This window comes from Thunnus maccoyii, chromosome 19 (assembly GCF_910596095.1).
Source record: "Thunnus maccoyii chromosome 19, fThuMac1.1, whole genome shotgun sequence".
NCBI classification, from domain to species: Eukaryota; Metazoa; Chordata; class Actinopteri; order Scombriformes; family Scombridae; genus Thunnus; species Thunnus maccoyii.
In genome coordinates, this window is record NC_056551.1 from 17516216 (window position 1) to 17535102 (window position 18887).

General features: G+C 38.7%; 1 protein-coding gene and 1 pseudogene across 4 annotated transcripts in view; one reads left to right on the top strand and one right to left on the bottom strand.

Moving 5' to 3' along the window:
- Positions 1-2008: 2008 nt before the first annotated feature.
- LOC121886286 lies at positions 2009-2115 on the bottom strand (annotated as a pseudogene).
- A 34-nt stretch (positions 2116-2149) lies between these two features.
- The window catches only part of nup214 (nucleoporin 214), a 32370-nt gene continuing 15632 nt past the window's right edge, over positions 2150-18887 (top strand). For 3 of the 4 annotated variants that reach the window (XM_042396062.1, XM_042396059.1, XM_042396060.1), the window contains exons 1-27: positions 2151-2361; positions 3021-3216; positions 3311-3465; positions 3893-4091; positions 4212-4282; positions 4394-4457; positions 4647-4750; positions 5317-5423; positions 5579-5645; positions 6316-6439; positions 9900-10058; positions 10242-10734; positions 10856-10992; positions 11134-11222; positions 11594-11677; positions 12201-12350; positions 12580-12738; positions 12830-12933; positions 13054-13233; positions 13676-13764; positions 14289-14375; positions 14771-15079; positions 15196-15363; positions 15773-15884; positions 17273-17348; positions 18172-18241; positions 18465-18549. In XM_042396062.1, coding sequence (XP_042251996.1) covers positions 2320-2361; positions 3021-3216; positions 3311-3465; positions 3893-4091; positions 4212-4282; positions 4394-4457; positions 4647-4750; positions 5317-5423; positions 5579-5645; positions 6316-6439; positions 9900-10058; positions 10242-10734; positions 10856-10992; positions 11134-11222; positions 11594-11677; positions 12201-12350; positions 12580-12738; positions 12830-12933; positions 13054-13233; positions 13676-13764; positions 14289-14375; positions 14771-15079; positions 15196-15363; positions 15773-15884; positions 17273-17348; positions 18172-18241; positions 18465-18549 — 3680 coding nt within the window. In that variant the 5' untranslated portion in view covers positions 2151-2319. Of the gene's footprint in view, positions 2362-3020; positions 3217-3310; positions 3466-3892; positions 4092-4211; positions 4283-4393; positions 4458-4646; positions 4751-5316; positions 5424-5578; positions 5646-6315; positions 6440-9899; positions 10059-10241; positions 10735-10855; positions 10993-11133; positions 11223-11593; positions 11678-12200; positions 12351-12579; positions 12739-12829; positions 12934-13053; positions 13234-13675; positions 13765-14288; positions 14376-14770; positions 15080-15195; positions 15364-15772; positions 15885-17272; positions 17349-18171; positions 18242-18464; positions 18550-18887 lie in introns of all 4 variants that reach the window. The other variant, XM_042396061.1, reaches the window with a different exon arrangement.

Genomic DNA, 18887 nt, shown 5'->3' on the forward strand with positions numbered 1-18887 from the left:
AACTACCCAGTTGAGTGTGCATTTGAACCTTCAGCAGACTCAGAACAAAATGCACTAAAAGTTTGTATGTGTACGTATTTGTCCTTGAACATAATGCCAGCACTTTAGAGCAACTTAGAAAAATGAAAGAAAAGAGAAAAACACCAGGAGTGAGCGAGGGGAAAACGCAACTTTTAAAGCCATGTGTTCAGAGCGCTGACAATCAGAATAGGGATGAGACCCAAAGTGCACTATGGGAGATCTGACATGAATTGCTGTGCTCTTGCTATTTGCTTTGTCATTCTCCAGCTTGCTTTGGTCTTCGCTAGCTTACTTTCCAGGGTGGAGGGACATAGTGATGTCAACTCCAGCCTTCTTGGTTATAAGTGTGTGTCTCTGCAACAAGGACTGACTGATATTTGACTGATACCTTGGTGCTTTGTGAACAGAGCTGTCCCATATTGACATGGACAATATCTGTAATGCTCTGGTAAACATGAGCCGGACTTGGTCCTAAGTCTAGGCTTATTGGTAACCTCTTGATGGACAACAGTCCATACGATAAAAGAGGATCTTATCATGCAACCCTGCACTTCGATCATGGAAATGTTCTTCACCATCAACAGGGCTTGGACCAGGCTAACTGGGATGGGACAATTTCAGTGTTGATACTGCTTTATGTTTCAAACGAGAAATGTTAAAATGTTTATGCGCCTTCTGACTCGAGCATCAATAATATATACAACAGAAATGCAAGTTGCCACTTTTGATGTTGCATAAAAATCTACCTTTCATTCCCATCATGGTATTTGCCATCACCAGTTTCAGTTGTGTAGTCCAAGAGTACCTGATTTCTTTAAATGCAATACGGAAAAATCTGCTTTCTAATAAAAGTCCTTACTTCACCATATACTGCCCTGCTCTTTCTCTTGTCTCTGTTTGTATATTATCTAGCGATTTATTTGTGATAGCTGTGTTTCGGGAGCGGAATGACTACCTTCAGGGATTCGCCCAGTGCTCACTCCCAAATACCTGTTACACAAGAGATTCTCATTTGAAAAGATTTCAGCCCAAGGAACTTTAACACATTTTTAGTAGTTGTGATGTGTTGTAGAAATGCACAGCTGTCCAAAATTTTGATAACTGTGTGTGCTATTGTATAGAGAAAGACTTAAACTATATCACATTTTGTTGAAGGATTCATTAGAATTCCCTCAAAACCAATTGGAGCATTCAGTATACTGTCAGTACAGGGCTGTCTCACAGACAGCATGTGTCAAAGTTTTATTATTATATATCATGCAGAAACTGCAAACTTAACAGTTTAAGTGGAGGTATTAAGTTCCTTTGGGAAGATGCATGGAAAATTGAGATTTCTAACTTGATGTCACATCAATTCAAATTATTTTAGTACACATTTATTTTTAAAAGGACTTTTCACTGAATGGTGAATGATTACATGCGTCTACAAAACACACACGAGTGTGATATGAGCAACTGTTTTATTTTTTCATTAAGGATCTCTACTTTCAGAATAATGTAAAACATAGCAGGACATTGTCAAGAAGCAAGGTTATCGCACCTCATCATGTCAGAAGTTAATAAATCAGTCTTTGACACATTTGCATTTTCTGGAAAGCCACAATAATAATTTAAGGTCATTTTTACAAGAGGAATAAAGATTGCCAACGTATACATAAATAGGATATTAATATAGGCTGCTGAAAAGACCTATTATCAAACTATAGCCCATACTTATTAAGAACTTTCTTACACTTATTTTATTGATATATCAAGGGAGCAGCCACACTTTTCTAATTTGGGTTATGAGACCTATGTGCTACCACTCTATTTGTTAAATGCTGTAAAACTGACACTTTCATTGCAAATTCCTCTGTCAGATTTAGGATGGAGAAATGGAGTTATGGCTTTGTTTATAGGACTATGTGAAAAGGGTTTTTCAATATGTAATTTATGTGTTTTTTATCTACCTGAGAGTAAAATATAACAGATATTGTACCCCCCCCCCCCCCCCCCCAAAAAAAAGAAAAAAAATTAAACTGAACTCATATTGTTCCTCTCCACGGAAATCTTTAGTAAAAGACGAAAGATTTATACGATCTAAATCGCGAGCATACCCGGATGGACGCTCTGGTTTCGATTTGACGTCCTACGTCGTCATAACGTTTCTTTCCGCTGCGAAATCGCGCGGTGTGTTTTCAGCTTGGTCCTGGCAGACTAAATGTGGCACACTAGAAATTTCGCTCAGATACAGTCTAAGTTGACAGAGTTTAAAACAGCAGCTCTGCTGGAAAAAAGCACCAGCTTCTGTCCTTCAAAATGAGCGACGACACAGACTCCCCTCCTGAGAGGGAAATGAAGGTAGGCTCTGTTCTCCGTGAGTTGTGTTGACAGGTTAGCATGTGTAAGCTAATGTTTGCTAGCACTGTGTCACTTCATCTTCATTGGTTTAGGTTTTCTGTTTAGTTAACTCTAACCCAAAAGTATTTACACAGTCATATAAATAACCTTAGACATAATTAAGAGCTAGAGTGCAACAGTGTCACAATAAAAAGCTGTCGCAACAACTTTCACCCTTAGTTTGTAGCTAACGTTAGCTACTAGCACGGTAACTTAGCTATTAACATGTTAACGTGCTCCTTGAGAGGAGCTAACTTAATGTGACTGAAATTAAATAATCAAAAACTAGTCACATTCAGCACATTTTGCTTTAAAGTTACCAAAACAGCTTATTAACGTTGCGTAGGCTACGTGTGTTGTCAATAAACTAGTCGAAAGCGAGCTAATACGTAAAAAGTTTAAAAGGCAAATTATGCTACTTAAGGTTTCACCTTAAGAAATCTGGCTGACAGATAATCCTATGAACACACAAGCCTTGTTGTCAAGCATGTTTAGCTATATTATTTTCTTCCAAGGTGATATACGATATAGTTTAAGTCTGCAGTTATCGAAGTGGGACCACACATGTTTACAACCCATCACTGGTCACAAACATTGCTTTTCTTCTCCTTTCTTTCCAGGATTTTCAGTTTCGTCAGATGAAGAAAGCAAGAGTTTTTGAGCCTGCCGAAGATTTGCCAAAAGAAAGATCTAGTCTGCTTACCGTCTCAAACAAATTTGGTTTAACTTTTGTTGGGCTGGACAGAACATTCAAAGTTTACCTAACACAAGACATTCTGGCTGTTGATAAAGCTGATGGCAGCTCCAATGAAATAGGTATGAATGTGACCATACTGTTACTTAAAACACATGTTTCTCTTAATTTCCATTCATATCTCACAATTTACCCAAACTTTCCTCTTTGTTCTAGTTGACGGAATACCAGTATTGGCAGAGGTGACTGTGGAGCTGGCTCTGCACCACTTGGCTCTCAGTTGCGATGAACTTACTCTGTCAGTTTGTGGCATGTCCGAGGTGGCGGGTTTGTCTCTCACATTCTATGATGTCCGCACCTTCATGAACAAGGTAACTACTTTAGTCAGTTTACTTATTGTGCCTGCGTATTAGACACAAATCATGTGTCTCATGTTTTGTATAACAAACATAGACACTTGAAGATAGATTTGTCCATTTTGCCCTTTCCAAACAATTACTCTACTTTTTAAAAATCTCGGCCTTTATAAATAAAGTTTTTAAACCTCTACTGCTGATGAGAATTCTCTTCATGTAACTAACAGTTATGATATAAAAAGGTTTTTTATAATAACATATTTTTTGGAAATTGGAGCAAGATTTCCATATCCATTAATTTCAGTTTAATTTGGGTGACTTTGACAGCCAGGTATTCAGTAATTAAATGTCCTTGAATCTGCCAAATTCAGTCACTTTAAACATTCGATGTGTTGATTTTTTTTTTCTTTCTTTTTTACTTAATTTGTCTTTGCCTTCCCAGGCGAGACCACAGAAGTTACCTTTTGCATCACTGCAGCCAGCAGTACCCGCAGGTACCTTAGTGCAGGACCTGAAGTGGAGTCCTGCTCAAGCATCCATGTTGGCTGCCTGTCTGTCTGAAGGCAGTATGATGATTTTGGATGTTACTGACAGTGTCAAGGTGCTGTCCAGCCTACCTGCTTCAGATGGCATCACATGCAGTGAGTTGAGACGCTGAGCATAATATTTATTTCTATAAATGAGATTTTATTTGTTGAGTTTACATGTACTGCCCATCTCCATTTTGCCACATGGCTCTGAATGTGCTCTGTTTCACACAGTTTGCTGGAGCCCAAAAGGAAAACAAGTGGCTGCAGGGAAAATGAACGGCACAGTCAGTCAGTATACACCAGTAAGTGAACCTAACTCACTGTAACTGAAAATACATCCCTTATTGCACCTTGAAAGGTGTAGCACACAGTGACTGAGAAGATGAAAACTGATTTTCTCCTTTGTTGAAAAGGGACTAGAAGAAAAGAAAGTGATACCTTGTCCACACTTCTACACCTCCGATGAACCTGTCAAAGGTAAAACGTGCGCTATCAATGTGAGATCTGTGATTTACGCCGTATACTGAACTGTTCATCCTCCTTATTGACAGAGTATTGATGGCATATAATGGCAGGGTTTATCTCTCACCAGTATGTCACATATTCTTATTTACTTTCATTTCAATCCTTATTTTGGCTAATGCCTCTCTTTCCTTTTTCTCACAGTTCTGGATGTGCTCTGGCTGAAAACCTTTGTGTTTGCAGTGGTTTATGCTGCTGCAGATGGGTCCCCTGAGACCCCTCCTGAGCTAGTGTTGATCTCCCTCCCTGTGAGTACGCCCTACATCCGTAGTCAATTTCACCTAATCACATTTGGATTTTTGTCAGGTTTCACCCCTCCAGGCTTCGGTGCTTCAGTGCTTAGTCATTGCTTCAGTAGATACATTTTACCATATATGTTTTTTTGTGGAATTCACATTAATTTTACTTGTTTCATCAAGGATGTTTTCTCCACATGGCCTCAGCAACAAGGCGAATAAACAAGTGTGGTACTTTATGCTTTGCCAGATTATGTACCGTAGCTTTGAAGGCAAAATTCTGCCTCTTGTTGGTTTTGCAGAGCCTGTTGGCAGCTTATCACACATGTACTTGTTTATATCAGCTGTGTCACAGAATCTGAGATGGCAAATCGCAGTTGGATGTCCGTGGACAGCGTGATAATGCATATCTCTCAGTATTTGTAATGGGGCTCTTATTCTGGTCAAATGCTAAATTATTGAGCAGCTAAAATATGCTTTGACAATACAGAACTTTCATCAGTTGCTCCAACTTGTTAATGTACCGTCAGCAAATTAATGTGACAGTGTTTGATTTTATTTCTTTTTCTTTTTTACAGAAAAAGGAGGAGAAGGTGGAAACAAAGTATCTGAACTTTAGTGACACGGTGTACGGCTGCTGCACCGAGCGACAACACCATTACTTCCTTAGCCACATAGAGGACTGGTAAGAAATATCACAATTTATAGGCATGGATGGTACAGTAGCAACCCAAAATCATGTTCACTGTTGATATTCCCTGAAACTTACTTAATTTTATTTTAATGTCATGTTAAAATGGAGTAAAATTTATTTTGCTTTTCCTTGTTTATTTCATCCAGGGACCTTATTTTTGCGGCATCAGCAGCTTCCATCGAAGTCAGTGTCATATCCAGACAAGATGACAAGGTACCTACTGTAATTAAGTGAAAAGCTGAATTTTTAGCACTTAGATGTTACAGAAATCTTATGTTTAAATGACCATTGATCGAATATGGATAGAAATTAAATGTGTCTGTCACTGTGATGGATTTCCACTTAAATTGGAGTGGAGAAGTAAACTTTGACATCAGAATACAATTGAAAGAAAAACATGTATTTATGTGTGTTTTAGATGATCTGAAGTATCAAGGAGAATTACATACTTGTTCCATAAAGTTCTCTGCACTTAAAACACCCTTCAAATAATTTAGGCAAGCAGAGCTCTCCCCGTCTACAGTCGACAAAGCTAATGCCAAATACTTGAACCAGCGTGCGTGATAACAGTTAGGTCAGCTGCTGAAATTCTTTGACTGTATTTGGTTTCCACTATTAAAAAAAAACATGTTTTCTCTGATCTTAAGGGTTTAAGCATCTGAGAACTTCTTTTCTTTATTAAACTTGAATTAAAATTGACTCAATCATAACTACAACTGATTACACAAAGTTCTGATGCACTTTTGTTTTATATAAAAACTTTTATTCTCAGCATTTTATTTGCTTTAATTCACAGTTTGTTTGATGCTTTCTGTAAGGTGAGAGAAAAATTGAGCAAATGTCTGTAGACTGTGATGACCATGAACTATTGTTGTCTTTTTAGATCTGGGAACTTTGGATCCTGGAAGATGCCAGTAGGGCTGAGCTTCCAGTGTCTGACTCGAATGAAGACACTCTGCCTCTTGGCTTAGCTATAGACTACACCAGCCAGCAGGAGATCCACATCAGTAAGTGAATTTGGCTTTCTGTGTACTTCCTCTCTTCACCTGTCAGATCAATTTGCACTTCTACACAATGGGACAACACCTACCTTTCTGAGCCAGAAGTTTGTCATTGAATGTTAAAGGTATTTTCCCTATAGGAAAGCTGGGATGCAGAGGTGGTTGTTGGTAGGCAAATTAACACCAATATCGGACAAGTTAAAGTTTCTACTCCTCCTTCATTGAAAAATCCAGAATCTATGAATATGCAACTATTTTTCATTTCCGAAGTTAAGATGCCTCCTACTTCACTGAAAAAAGTTAGTGTATGTGCACTGGAGGCTTTAAGTTTCTACATCACACTTGTATAATTTTCATACTGGACCACAATTGGCACCAAACTAGTTGTGATGTCACAAATCCTGCTTTTGCAAAGATTAAACAAAGATTAAAGGTGAGTTCAGAGACACTTTTTAACTTCAGCAGACTAATGTTAGAACAGCCTTCTACAACACATTTTGACTTGAGGTGGACATAAACAGTTTTAAATAGGATTGTTGGGGTAGGATTATTCTTATACTGGTGAAAGTTAAGCTCTACCAGAAAACTAGTAAACAGAGAAGCTGGCTTATTGCTAACCTAGTGTACAGTCAATTGGTGCATTTTTAAAAAAAATTAAGTTGATTTAGAGCTTTTGTTATACCATTTCGACTTAGGTATGACAGTGTTTCATATCAATTATCTGGACGGCTTTATGAAATTATTGGAATTACAGGATTTGTGTGTCAGTGTGGTGAAGTTAAACTTGTCACCAACTTAAGTTTGTCACCTTAGAAGCCAAACCACTGACATTACCATCAGGTTATTTATTTGTGAATTAATTAATTGAATTTCAGAAAATTGACTATATCCCAATTTAAATATAAACGGTATGGTGATCATAAATGTGGTGATAGATTTTTATATTTATTACATTTTTTATGAGTGCCTCTCTTATTTGCAACCATATTCTCTGCCATAATCTAACTGAAAATACAACCTCTACATACAAGAATTAGAGGACATTACAGTTGAAACACCTATTTATTTGGGGTTTTTTTTTCTCTGATATCACTTTTGTTAATCATAAATGTTGCATGTTGCTCGCTGAGTGCACTGGGTTTTTCAGAAAATAGTAGAATGACTGTATGGACAGAGTAGAGAAAATTAAATCAGTTTAGGAATGTTTGTACACCATCTGCCACCAGCGATACCGCCCACCCCAATGAGACTGTTTTAATCAACACAAATGTTTTGTGCTATGAATTTTAAAATATTTCATACTGACACTAAAAAATGTAAGTCTCAAGGCTCCGTGGCTTTCTCAGTTTGTCTCTCCAGATTCCTACAAACTAATGATTTTTGTGGTATAAAGTTGTTTTGTAGGCATATTTAAGATCCTCTCTAATGGATGGAGAACCAGGGACTTTACTGCAGTATTTAAGTTAACTGTAATTTCATAATAGCTAGTGTTATCTCCTATACTTCATTCCGTTATCTTTGTTTAAGCTTCAAAACATTTTCTGTTCAACACTCCCCTAACGATCAGATGAAGCTGAAATCCTTTAGGCTTCTTTGTGCATACAGCATCCTCTGCAGTGCTCTATTGCAGCTTGTGTAAAGAATAGTAATAAGCTACCGTCTCAGTACACTGTTTTATCTTAACTGGCCCAGTCTGCCAGACATTCACGTAGAGCTGCTGTTGCTGTCTAGTCACATCTCTCCCTGCTCACTCTAAGAACTTGCTCCCCAGCAAGAAATAACCTGCAATTTGAGCAACATTTTGACATGATTGTAGTCTGATCAAAACCTTTATCTGAAGTGAGACATTCACTTCACTAGAGAAAGTGAAAGGTATGTAACGAGTGAGTTATCTGTAGAGTAAAAATGCACTCATTAAAATGGCACAGACAAGCTAGAGGACCACAACAAACAACAAAGCTCTGACAATCCTGTTGCAGAATGCTGATGAGGTTTACCGTGTACCTCTCCCTTCTGTTTACTTTCTTTTTCACCCTCTATCTCTTTGCCTCTCACTATCTTTCAAACTTTAGTTTCATAACTGAGATTAAACTAAGCATACTGTTTTTTTTGTGTTTGTTCTCTGCTTAGTGTGTCTATGTTGTAGAGAACTCATTATCACATTGTTTCTTGGATCATAACACCTGACATTTTCCGTGTTTGCTTGCTATTTGTATAATTATATATTGAATATTTGTATGTAATTCTGTGTGTGTGTCTGTCTGTCGTAGATGGAGGTGTTAAGTTATACAGACTATACAATACTGATCTACTGGAATGAATACAAATGGAAAAATACAGGCTGAGATGTGAGTCAGTGGTGATTGATCAAACACTGAGACTTGCTGAGAAAGAGCAACATTGCCGTCATCCTCGATAACTATTAAAGTTATACTCGAAGAACAGTTTCAGATATGAGACACCGCTGTAGAGCGACAATAAGGACAAAGTGTTCGGTGTACTTTTGTGATGTATCTGAAATGACTAGTATTGACTCTGACAAATACATTTTAAATTTGAGGAATGAATTCTCACTTTCATCAGTTAAATGTTAGTTTAGACTGGATTTGCCTTTGTTTTTTTTGTTTTTTCCACAGCGTACTGTGTAAATTTCGGAAAGTGCTGAAAAGTGGGTGTAAAGTGCAGGAAAGAATTGGGGGGGGGGGGGGGGGGGGGGGGTTTGGCAAGAAGAGGAATGCTGTGGACTGGGTTCCTATTTTAACCACTGGAGGGTGAAATTAGCCAAGGTCAATGAGATAACTACAGCTCTAACTCACAGTCTTTGTGCTCAAATGCCAACAGTCCTTTCATGATTAAAGTAACAGACAGCATTGTGTCATCATGAACAGAGCAGGCATAGTGTGCAGACAACACTCGCTCTTAAAGGGGACATATCATGTTTTTTTGTGATTTTTCTGTTATTTTTATACTGTCATGATGTCGGATGTCATGGTCAAACGTCCAAAACTTGAGGCGAAGGTATATAAAAATGCATCCCTGCAAGTCAAAATGTGCATGATACGTCCCCTTTAATTGTCACCTTTGTGCAGTGGTGTAAGATGGAAGCACAGAGCTGTGCAGAACGCTAAATCATTTCGCACAAACGTCTGTTACTGACCAATCTACATGACACATGCATGTGGATCTCAATTAATAGACTCCATATAAAATTACATAAAGTTTCCTACCCGAGAGCAATAGAGATTTTCCCTGGCTCTCTGATCTGCGGGTATCAAAGGGGGAGGAAATGGGGGAGTTGGCTTAGAGAGAGACTGAGTAAGTTTGACTGGAGAGTTATGTGGTCGGTATGTTCTGTGTAATTATAGCAAACACATTTTTAAGTATTTTGTTCAGCGTAATGTAGGCATTTTCTCTGTCTGAATGTCTTTTGTCTGACTCTGTATCCGATCTCTCCATTCTCTCAAAGCTGATGAGAAGACCGTACCCCCAGTGCCCACTATGCTGATGCTGTCCACGGAAGGATTACTCTGCCCATTTGCCCTCCTTAACCTCAATCCTGGTGTTAAGCAACTGGTCTCAGCCCCCAACCCCCTCGCCTTGGAGGGGGAGAGACTGCCCAAGCCAGGTGAGAAAGCCAGTGATATCAAAATGTTTGGCAGATTTTTAATTTCCTGGTGTGGTGACATTATAGGCTGTTAACAAAGATGGACATTTTATTTTACAATGTCACCCACTGGTTTCTAAAGGGACATTTCTTGTACTATAGTTTAGTAGTTTTGGTGGAAGCCGGTTTCTTTTCTGTTTATAGGTTCTTTGGCAACCCAACTACCCAGAGCTGCTGCCTCCACCCCATCTGCCCCAGCAGCATTCGCAAACCTCGGTCTTACCTCAGCAGCTGCTTCCACTACTCCAGCCCCTGCTGCCTCTTCCTCTGCTGCCCCATTCAGCATTGTTCCCACAGTTCCTGTGTCATCATCATCATCAGGCTTCACTTTCTCTGTGCCGTCTACCTGTGCCACCTCTGCTCCTTCAGTATTCTCCCTTGGGGGAACCACACCTTTTGGATCAGTTGGATCAGGATCCTCAAGCTTCTCCTTTGCCTCTAAACCACCCTCTGACACCCCCTCAGCACCGTCAGCGTTTTCTTTCAGCACTCCTTCCATCAAACCATCAGCAGTGGCAGCTCCAGCTCCAGCTCCAACTCCTACTCCAGCTTCAACTCCAGCTCCAGCTCCAGCTCCAACACCCCAGAGTATTACAACTCCCTCCACACTTACAGTGAAATCAAATCTAAATGAGAGGTAAATCATTATCTCTGAGCTACCATATATTAGGGTATTTAGATTGAGACATTGAGGTTTGTAAACATACACACATACATTTATACAAAGACTTAAAAAATCTGTCTGCTCTTTTCCCAAGATTTTCAGCATTGGAGACCCCAACACCAGCCCCACAGTCTTTCTCCTTTAATACCTCTCTGCCCAAAAGTGTTGTGTCCAACTCAAGTGGTTTGGCTGCCCCTGCAGCCACAGCCACTAAGACACCAGCCTTGTTAGGTAAGAAAGTCCTCAATTACCTTGACCGTTACACTTTGCACAAGCATGTTATTTCATTTTACTCAATGAATACTTGATTAAATTAAGTCTCACGCACCTATGGCTTGGGTTGTGATCCTATTACTGTTGGTTATGTCTCAGTCCCAGTGCGTCCAGTTCAAACCAGCACGCCACCCACAGTCGTGCAGAAACCTGCTCCTGCTGCCCAGGGCCGTGTCCAAACCCCACAGGTCTCGACTGTTTTATTACGAAAAACCTTTATTTTCTGTACACATATTAACCTGACTTTCATGGTTTTGTTGATATTTTGGTCAAAAATATGTTAAAAGACACACATATGCACTATATTTACACATAACCTCCATCAGTACACTGAATTTCTCCTAAATTTTAGTTAAACTGCAACTGCTATGAAACTGTGCTGGTAGTGGTTGCCACGAGCAACACAACACCCAACTGAAACCAACTGTTAGTTAACTGTATATCAGATAACAAATTCTTGCTAAGTTTTCTTTTAAGTCAGCGTACATGAGTTGTATTTGTTTGCGTTTTTACTTGTAATTATAGGTTTTTTGATGTACTTTATCGCTTCTTGTTACAGGCAGCTGTTAGTGTGAAGGCCCTGGAGAAGCAGCTACAGCAAAAGAAAGACTCTGATCCCATTATGGCTGGTATATTAGAGGAGGTGAGACATATCATCCAGTCAACTCTGGAGTACCATGTAGCACTTTTAATTGGTGAACTTTGTGGCTTGAACAGTATTTGTCAGGGGGATTTGTTACTTGCTAGATGCTTGTGGTCATGACTACACACAGCAGTCTTAATTAAAGTGTGAATCTGTAAAATATCTTTTCAAGTAATTGTACTGTTTGTTTTGTCTGTATTTTGATTAAGGTATGCTTCATATAGTTAAGGATAATTTCAGTTGGAATTATCATGTAAAGGACGTCAGAAACTATGGTCAAGGAAGTTTGGTTCCTTCAGTTACACCTGATTAGACAACTCTACAAATGTTTCCTAGCAGCCAATTTACACATTACACTTTACTAGCTTCATAAGACATGTCTTAGCTTTAATAGTGCAACTATATTTAGTAAAATGCTAGTTTGAAACCAGCTAGTAGTTACTAACAACTTAGGAAGGACTTTACACTTTAGTGAAGAATTTATGAAGTATGACAACTAAGCGTGTCTTTGACTTGTCATCAGATCGCACACTTCCAGAAGGAGCTAGATGATCTGAAGGCACGAAGCGCAAGAGCTGACTTCAAGGTCGGCCCCAGTGAGGAGATGAAGGAGTTGAGGAAGGAGTCAGAGGACCTCCATATTTTCACTTTGGAGATAAAGGAAACTACAGAGGTATGACCATAATTAAAAAAATTCCAAACATGCACAGATAGTGTTTTGGTGGACCCAACTCCCTGTATACAAAAGCACATTCACCAGGCAGCTGCAAAAGTGCACCGTCATACATATTTAGCTGTTGTTTCACTTTATTTTAATAGCTGATAGTCTTCTTGTTAAATAAAGCTTATTATAGCATTCATATCCTCTTCAAACCTGTTTTTAAAACTATCATGTTTCTTAGTCTCTCCATGGGGACATTGGCACACTGAAGACCACATTACTGGAGGGCTTTGCTGGGGCAGAAGAAGCCAAGGCCCAGAGTGAGCTCAGCAAAGACAGAAATTACAGACAGCTGTTGTACAAAAAACCTCTGGATCCGCGCAGTGAGGAACAGCTCAAGGTGAGACGCAAAAGTAAAGATGAATAGATACTTTTTGTAAAGCCTTAAAATGAAACACCTACACACTCAACATTTTTTCATCTTAATTCAGGAGATTCGCAGGCTGTACCAGTATGTCATGTTTGCTGTAGAGGATGTCAATGATGTCCTGGATGTAGAATGGGAGAAACACTTGGAGAAGAAGAAGAAACAGAAGTAAGTACAAAATATGACTTCCCCACTATTTGAACAAATATTTGATACTTAAAACATTTTGTGTTGAGTTTGACTTTAATTGTTTTATCATTTGTTGTAAAATAATTCTCTTCTTCACAGACACATGGTCGTGCCAGGGCGTGAGGGCCTGTTCAATACACTGGCTAACAACTTGTACATCATCAACCAGCAGAAGAACAGGTTGGACCAGCTGGTGAAGGAACTCACTTCACTGCACCTCTACAACAAGACTACCACGCCGCCTATAAACCACAACACTGCTGCAGCAACAAATGCTGGGTAGGAGCTGGCAAAAAACAAGAAATAGGAGTGGAGGAATGTGAAAATCTCTGGGAAATGACTAATTTTGTAAATTTGAGGTTGCTGTAAGAAGGGAGACTCTGTGGAGTCGGTTTTCGTAATTAGAGACCTCGTATTTCAAGTTAAATTCCACTCAAATGGGCTACAATTTGAATCTAGAATAGTTTTTAATAATAAAAACAGAATAAGTTCAACTTAGCAGGTTATTTGTTTTCATAACTGAATGGCATAATGGCTATATAATTACCAATAAAGATTGCACACATTTCTTTCAGTGTAGCAGGGTATAAACAGTGAATGTGTTTACATTTCCTTCATTACATGCCATTCCTAATTATGTGCATCAGTACACCACAAATAGCTATTAGAAAACGTGTCGTTCTTTGCAACTGAAAACAACTTGTTTCTCTGTTTTTGACAGATTGGAAAGCGAGCTTGAGAGTTTAAGGGATGCATTCCTGAAAGCCAGACTTGACACTACCCCTCCTAAAGCCAAATCCAAATCTCCAGGTTTTAATCTTTGTGTATTTTTGATATACAGTCCAGTAAGTATTTGGACATTTACACATTTTTTGTTCTTCACGCTCTGTGTTTCAGCACATTCAATTTGCAATAAAATAGTGGCTACTACATTAAAGTGCCAAGTCTCAGCTTTAATATGTGTAGGTTTACATCAATATAGAAAGAACTGTTTTGAGGGATATAGCCCTTTTAACACATAATACCCAAAGTTGAGATATTAAGGTATTTGGTTTGCCATAATCAACAGTTAGGTACATTTTTAATAAAAGCATTTGCACACAGGAAAACTAGGAAATGATAAACAACCTGGTAGACCGAGGAGCAGTCTTATTTTAAAGGTGAGACTTGGCATTTTAATGTAATGTAGTATCAGTTACTTTATTTCAAATTGAATGTGCTGAAGCACAGCCCGAAGAAACAAAAATGTGTAACTATCCAAATACTTACTGTTAATATAAAGGATAGCACATTTCTTAATTTCAACAAATACTAACTTGTAGATGTTTCTCCAGCAGTCAAGATATCGCCAGTTAAACAGTCCCAGCTGCGAAACTTCCTGTCAAAGAGGCAGATGCCTCCTGTCCGCTCAACTGCACCAGGTACACACCTTCTGGAGTCTTTGTTGATTTTTCTTTTGTAAATTTGTTTTACTGAAATTTGTGGTTGTGTGAAAGTTACAAATGTATTTTAGCTTTACCCCCAGCTCTTCAGTAAAATCGGGGACTAAAATAATTGTCAAATACAAAAATGTTTAAACAAATAAGCCTTTCTTGTGCATTTAAAAGAAGATACTATAAAGATCTGAGAGATACAATAGTTCACTTGCGATTTGATCAAAACTGCAAATACCTGCTCAAAATTCAACATTTGAGGAATTCCATGATGCAAATTAGATTCATGTTGAGATCCTTATGTTGAGCACTATCAAACCAAAATGCAACTATATCACAGGCGTTGGTTATCTTGATGTTCTTCATCTGTTCTCTTCTTCTAGCCAACCTGTCTCGCTCAGCCTTCCTCTCACCAAAATACTATGAGGATTTGGATGATGTGAGCTCCACCTCCTCCCTGTCCCAGTCCCTGGAGCCTCACCTGCCTCACTTGGAGCTGGAGGAGGAGGAACTTCAGCAGGAGCCCCCTCCCATGACTGTCATACCTCCAACTTTGTCCACCCCACGCCACCCCACTGTGGTGAGGACCCCCTCTATCCAACCAGGCTTCGGAGCTATCCAGTCCACCCCTCTAACCAAAGTCCACCCAGTACAGGGCATGGGCTTTGGACTCAGCCCTATTGCCAGTCCTGGTAAGTAAATCATACCAACATCAGCTTTTTGAAGAATTTTTTTTTATAAGAATAATGCTGCTAAACACTAGTAGACATGCTTTTCATAAATGTTACTCACTGTATTGACATTTCAGTTCCAACCAATAAGATCAACCTCAGCGGGGCTGATAGCACTGCTCTTGCCACAAAGACAGTAAAACATGGAGCTCCACCAACTGAGAGGACCGTACCTGTCACCATTTCTGCCCAGCAGGCTGCAGCCACTGCTGCTCTCCGAAGGCAGATGGCCAATCAGAAGACAGGTAGGAAATACATGTAACAGTCACCAGCTTTTGACTGCAAGCGAAAACAATTGTGTTCATTTTTGAATGGCAATTGGTTAATAAAAAAAGATATATTAAGTCATTCTGAGCTACATTATGTGTATAAGAAGCTGTAATATCACATTGCTATGCCCACTGTAATCCACCAGGTGGAGACAAAGACCTCCAGACAAAACCATGTGAAACTGGCAGCTTTATGCCTCATCATTTTTGAGTTGTTAGTTTCAGTATAATTCAAACCTTGCTTAAGTTACCATGGAAACATTATTCAGTTCATTTAATTACATCTGTCTGGTCTGCTTTATTTTTTATATTATTGTTTGTGTGTGTGTGTACATGCACATCTGTGTGAGAATTGCTCACATTGGCATTTGTGTGTGTGCTCCAGCTGCCGTCAGTGCTTCCTTGACAGAGTCCACTTTGAAGACTGTCCCTCAGGTGGTCAATGTTCAAGAGCTTAAGGACAGAGGGCCTCCTGTGCCAGTTTCCACTGTTATAAGGTAAAACACAAAAAGAATAGATTTTTTTGATTCTCAAAAGTTTGGGTGTGTTTAATAGCTTTAAACCCAACATTTACGCATCAGTGAGCTAAAACAAGTTTTATCCATTGAAGGATGATAAGGCAATAACATTGCTTTTATGGTATTCTATATGGAGATATATGAAACTGATTGATAGTATGGAGAAGTAGTTTCTGTCTAAGAATGATCTTAACTGGGATCCATCCATTTGACTTTGAAATGAAACTGACTTTTTGAGATCACATATTAATTGACATGGTAGATAAGGGTAATTAGGACTTTGCAATTTCCCATTTTCTGCAATTTACATCCCATTGGGATTAATAAAGTACTCTATCTGTTTTGCCTAGCTGATCTGTTCTATCTGTTTGTCTGCTGATTTAATATTAAGCATGTTATGTAATATTTAGGGCATTAAATCATTAGCATTATGTGCATTGGTCATTGTATGCATTACACAACTGGCAGACGCCAGCATTCTTTGAGGACGTCACACATTTGCATCCCAGCTTGTTTTCACAAGCCTTGCATATCTTCTATATTCTCTTTGTGCTCATCATTAATATATACATACGAGTGTGAAAGAGGATACAGCTGAAAGTCAGCACTATAACCTAAAAGCCACCAATATACTGGAGAATGGAGCCAAAACGAAACTGTGTGAATACTTACTAACTGCACTGTATTCACACTGTATAATGATATCATTCCATACCATTCACCTCCCTTTTATTCATGTTTTTCATTTGGCTCTTAGGCTCCATTCACTCCATGATTCACACTTACCTTTTTTTACCCGCACCTTACTCGTTCTGCCTCACTGGGCTGTGCTCCACTTTTGTACTTGATATTTTGGCAGGTCATCCCTCCTTAGGGCTTTTTCCATTTAAAGCCTGCTCACAATAACAAATAAGCAATGCAAGGCATTGTGAGAGTAAGATGATTACAAAAGTGGGCTTTTCAACAATTCTGCACCAAAATACTATTTCCCACTGTCATACAGTAATGGTTCAGACAATTTTTCAAATTATTCCCAGCCTGATATAGAGAACAAATACGCACATTTTACAAGAACAGAATCTTAAAATTTACACAAAAAATACACAGATTTGGGTTAAGTTTAAGTTATAAGTAATTTAGGTGTGAAGTGTTCTTTCAACAACATTCATCATAAACAGTAATATTGAATTATCATCTGGCCTGACACAAAGGCAAAATGAGGTTTTGAGAGACCAGGTTTTTGATTGTCCAAATACAGTATGTAGACATGACTAAATTGTAAGGTGTTTGTTATATCTAGTTCTTAATGGACAGAAAAACAAAAACACCAGAAGATTCACTCTTTCCTGTTCTGCTCTCTTCCCCAGCTCATCAGTACCAGATCCAGCAGCTCTGGCGGTTCAGCAGGTTATCGCAACGGTATCTTCCAACCAGGCCAAACGAGTGAGTGCTATCATTTACTCCAACAGCTATCATTCATCTTTTCACATATTTGTTCATCCACACATCTGCGTCACTGTATTACTGACACTTGGGTGACACATAATCCTCAAATTTAAATTGTTTATAAGATACTTAATTTATAATTTATAAATATCAGCCACCCTCTCCACATATGCTTTAAAAAAAGACCCAACCTGTTTTTCTAAAAATTAATTGGTTTAAAAGAAATGTGAAAATACTGACTTTTTACAGTGGTTTAGATTTCCAAGTAGAACTGCACAATGCAGCCACACATACGTTTCTTCAGTATATTTTTTGTATCCATTTACATGTTATCACTTAAGTGCTCAAAAATGAAGCAAGCAAGCATGTTATATACCTCTCCTCACATCTTTTAAAGACCATTCAACTTGTGAAAATTCACAGATTGCTGACAGTTTTGCATGTGAAGACAAACTATTAACTGTATGGGTGAGAAATGTCCCAGCTCCCTCCCATGTTGATGTTACAAATTGCAGTTGGGTGACAGGGGAACTCCTCACACAAATCATTAACACAGTTCAGGCCCAGGTTCAATTTCATGGGACTGACCCGAACATAATGATCTCCTGCCACATGTACACTCTTGCTTTTTTTTCTATATCTCTCTCAAGATTACAGCTTATTGCACCTGTGCTGTAACCTGTAGCGGTGTGTTCAAAGGAACCTGCATAATAATTTTTTAAATCTCATATGCACAACAGATGTATACTGTTAATTTCTGCATTACAGTTTTACTTAATTAAGACATAATAACCACTGTCCTTTTTAAAACTGTCTGCAGAATTCTATACAAGGTATCCAGAAACTGTCCACTGAAAGTACAACCCTCCCACAGATGGGCTTCGTGTTTGGTAAGCACATTTAGATATACATTCATAAGTTCTCTTAGATATTGCCTGTAGTTGGTTACATTTAATAAACAACATTGCAATCCAGAACGTTGCCAATGATCCTTAATCTTAGGTATGTCAAATCCTGACATTTCATTTAACATATGCTTTATGTCAAAATAAGGTGACACTGTTAATTTCATGATAGATTTTGACTGACTTCAAACACTTCTGTGTCCTTCAGGTCAATTGGCCAAACCAGATGTTTCTGTGGCTCCTGTTAGCTCAGCGGAGCAAAGCACCAGCAAAGGTTTCTCCTTCTCTTCAGCGTGAGTCAATTTTTAAAAATCAGATTAAAGAAGCATTCTGAAGTAAAGAGAGGGCTTTACATTGTTTATAATGTGCAATATTTGATTTATTTAAAGGTAAAGTCAGTGATTCTGGAGAAAGATTGTTCAATAAACTTTTTGTAAAATTCAGCAAATATCTCCTCACGGTCCACTAGCTGTCCGTTCTGTGTGAGCGCTGTAATAAAAATTAGGTGTTCATACACAGCACTGGCTCTGGAAATGGGAAATAAACAAAGTGGCTCGAAGCGAGCCACACAACACTAATCCAGCCAATCAAGCCAAAGGCGCAGAAATGTGTAGTGTGGACTGTTGTGCCC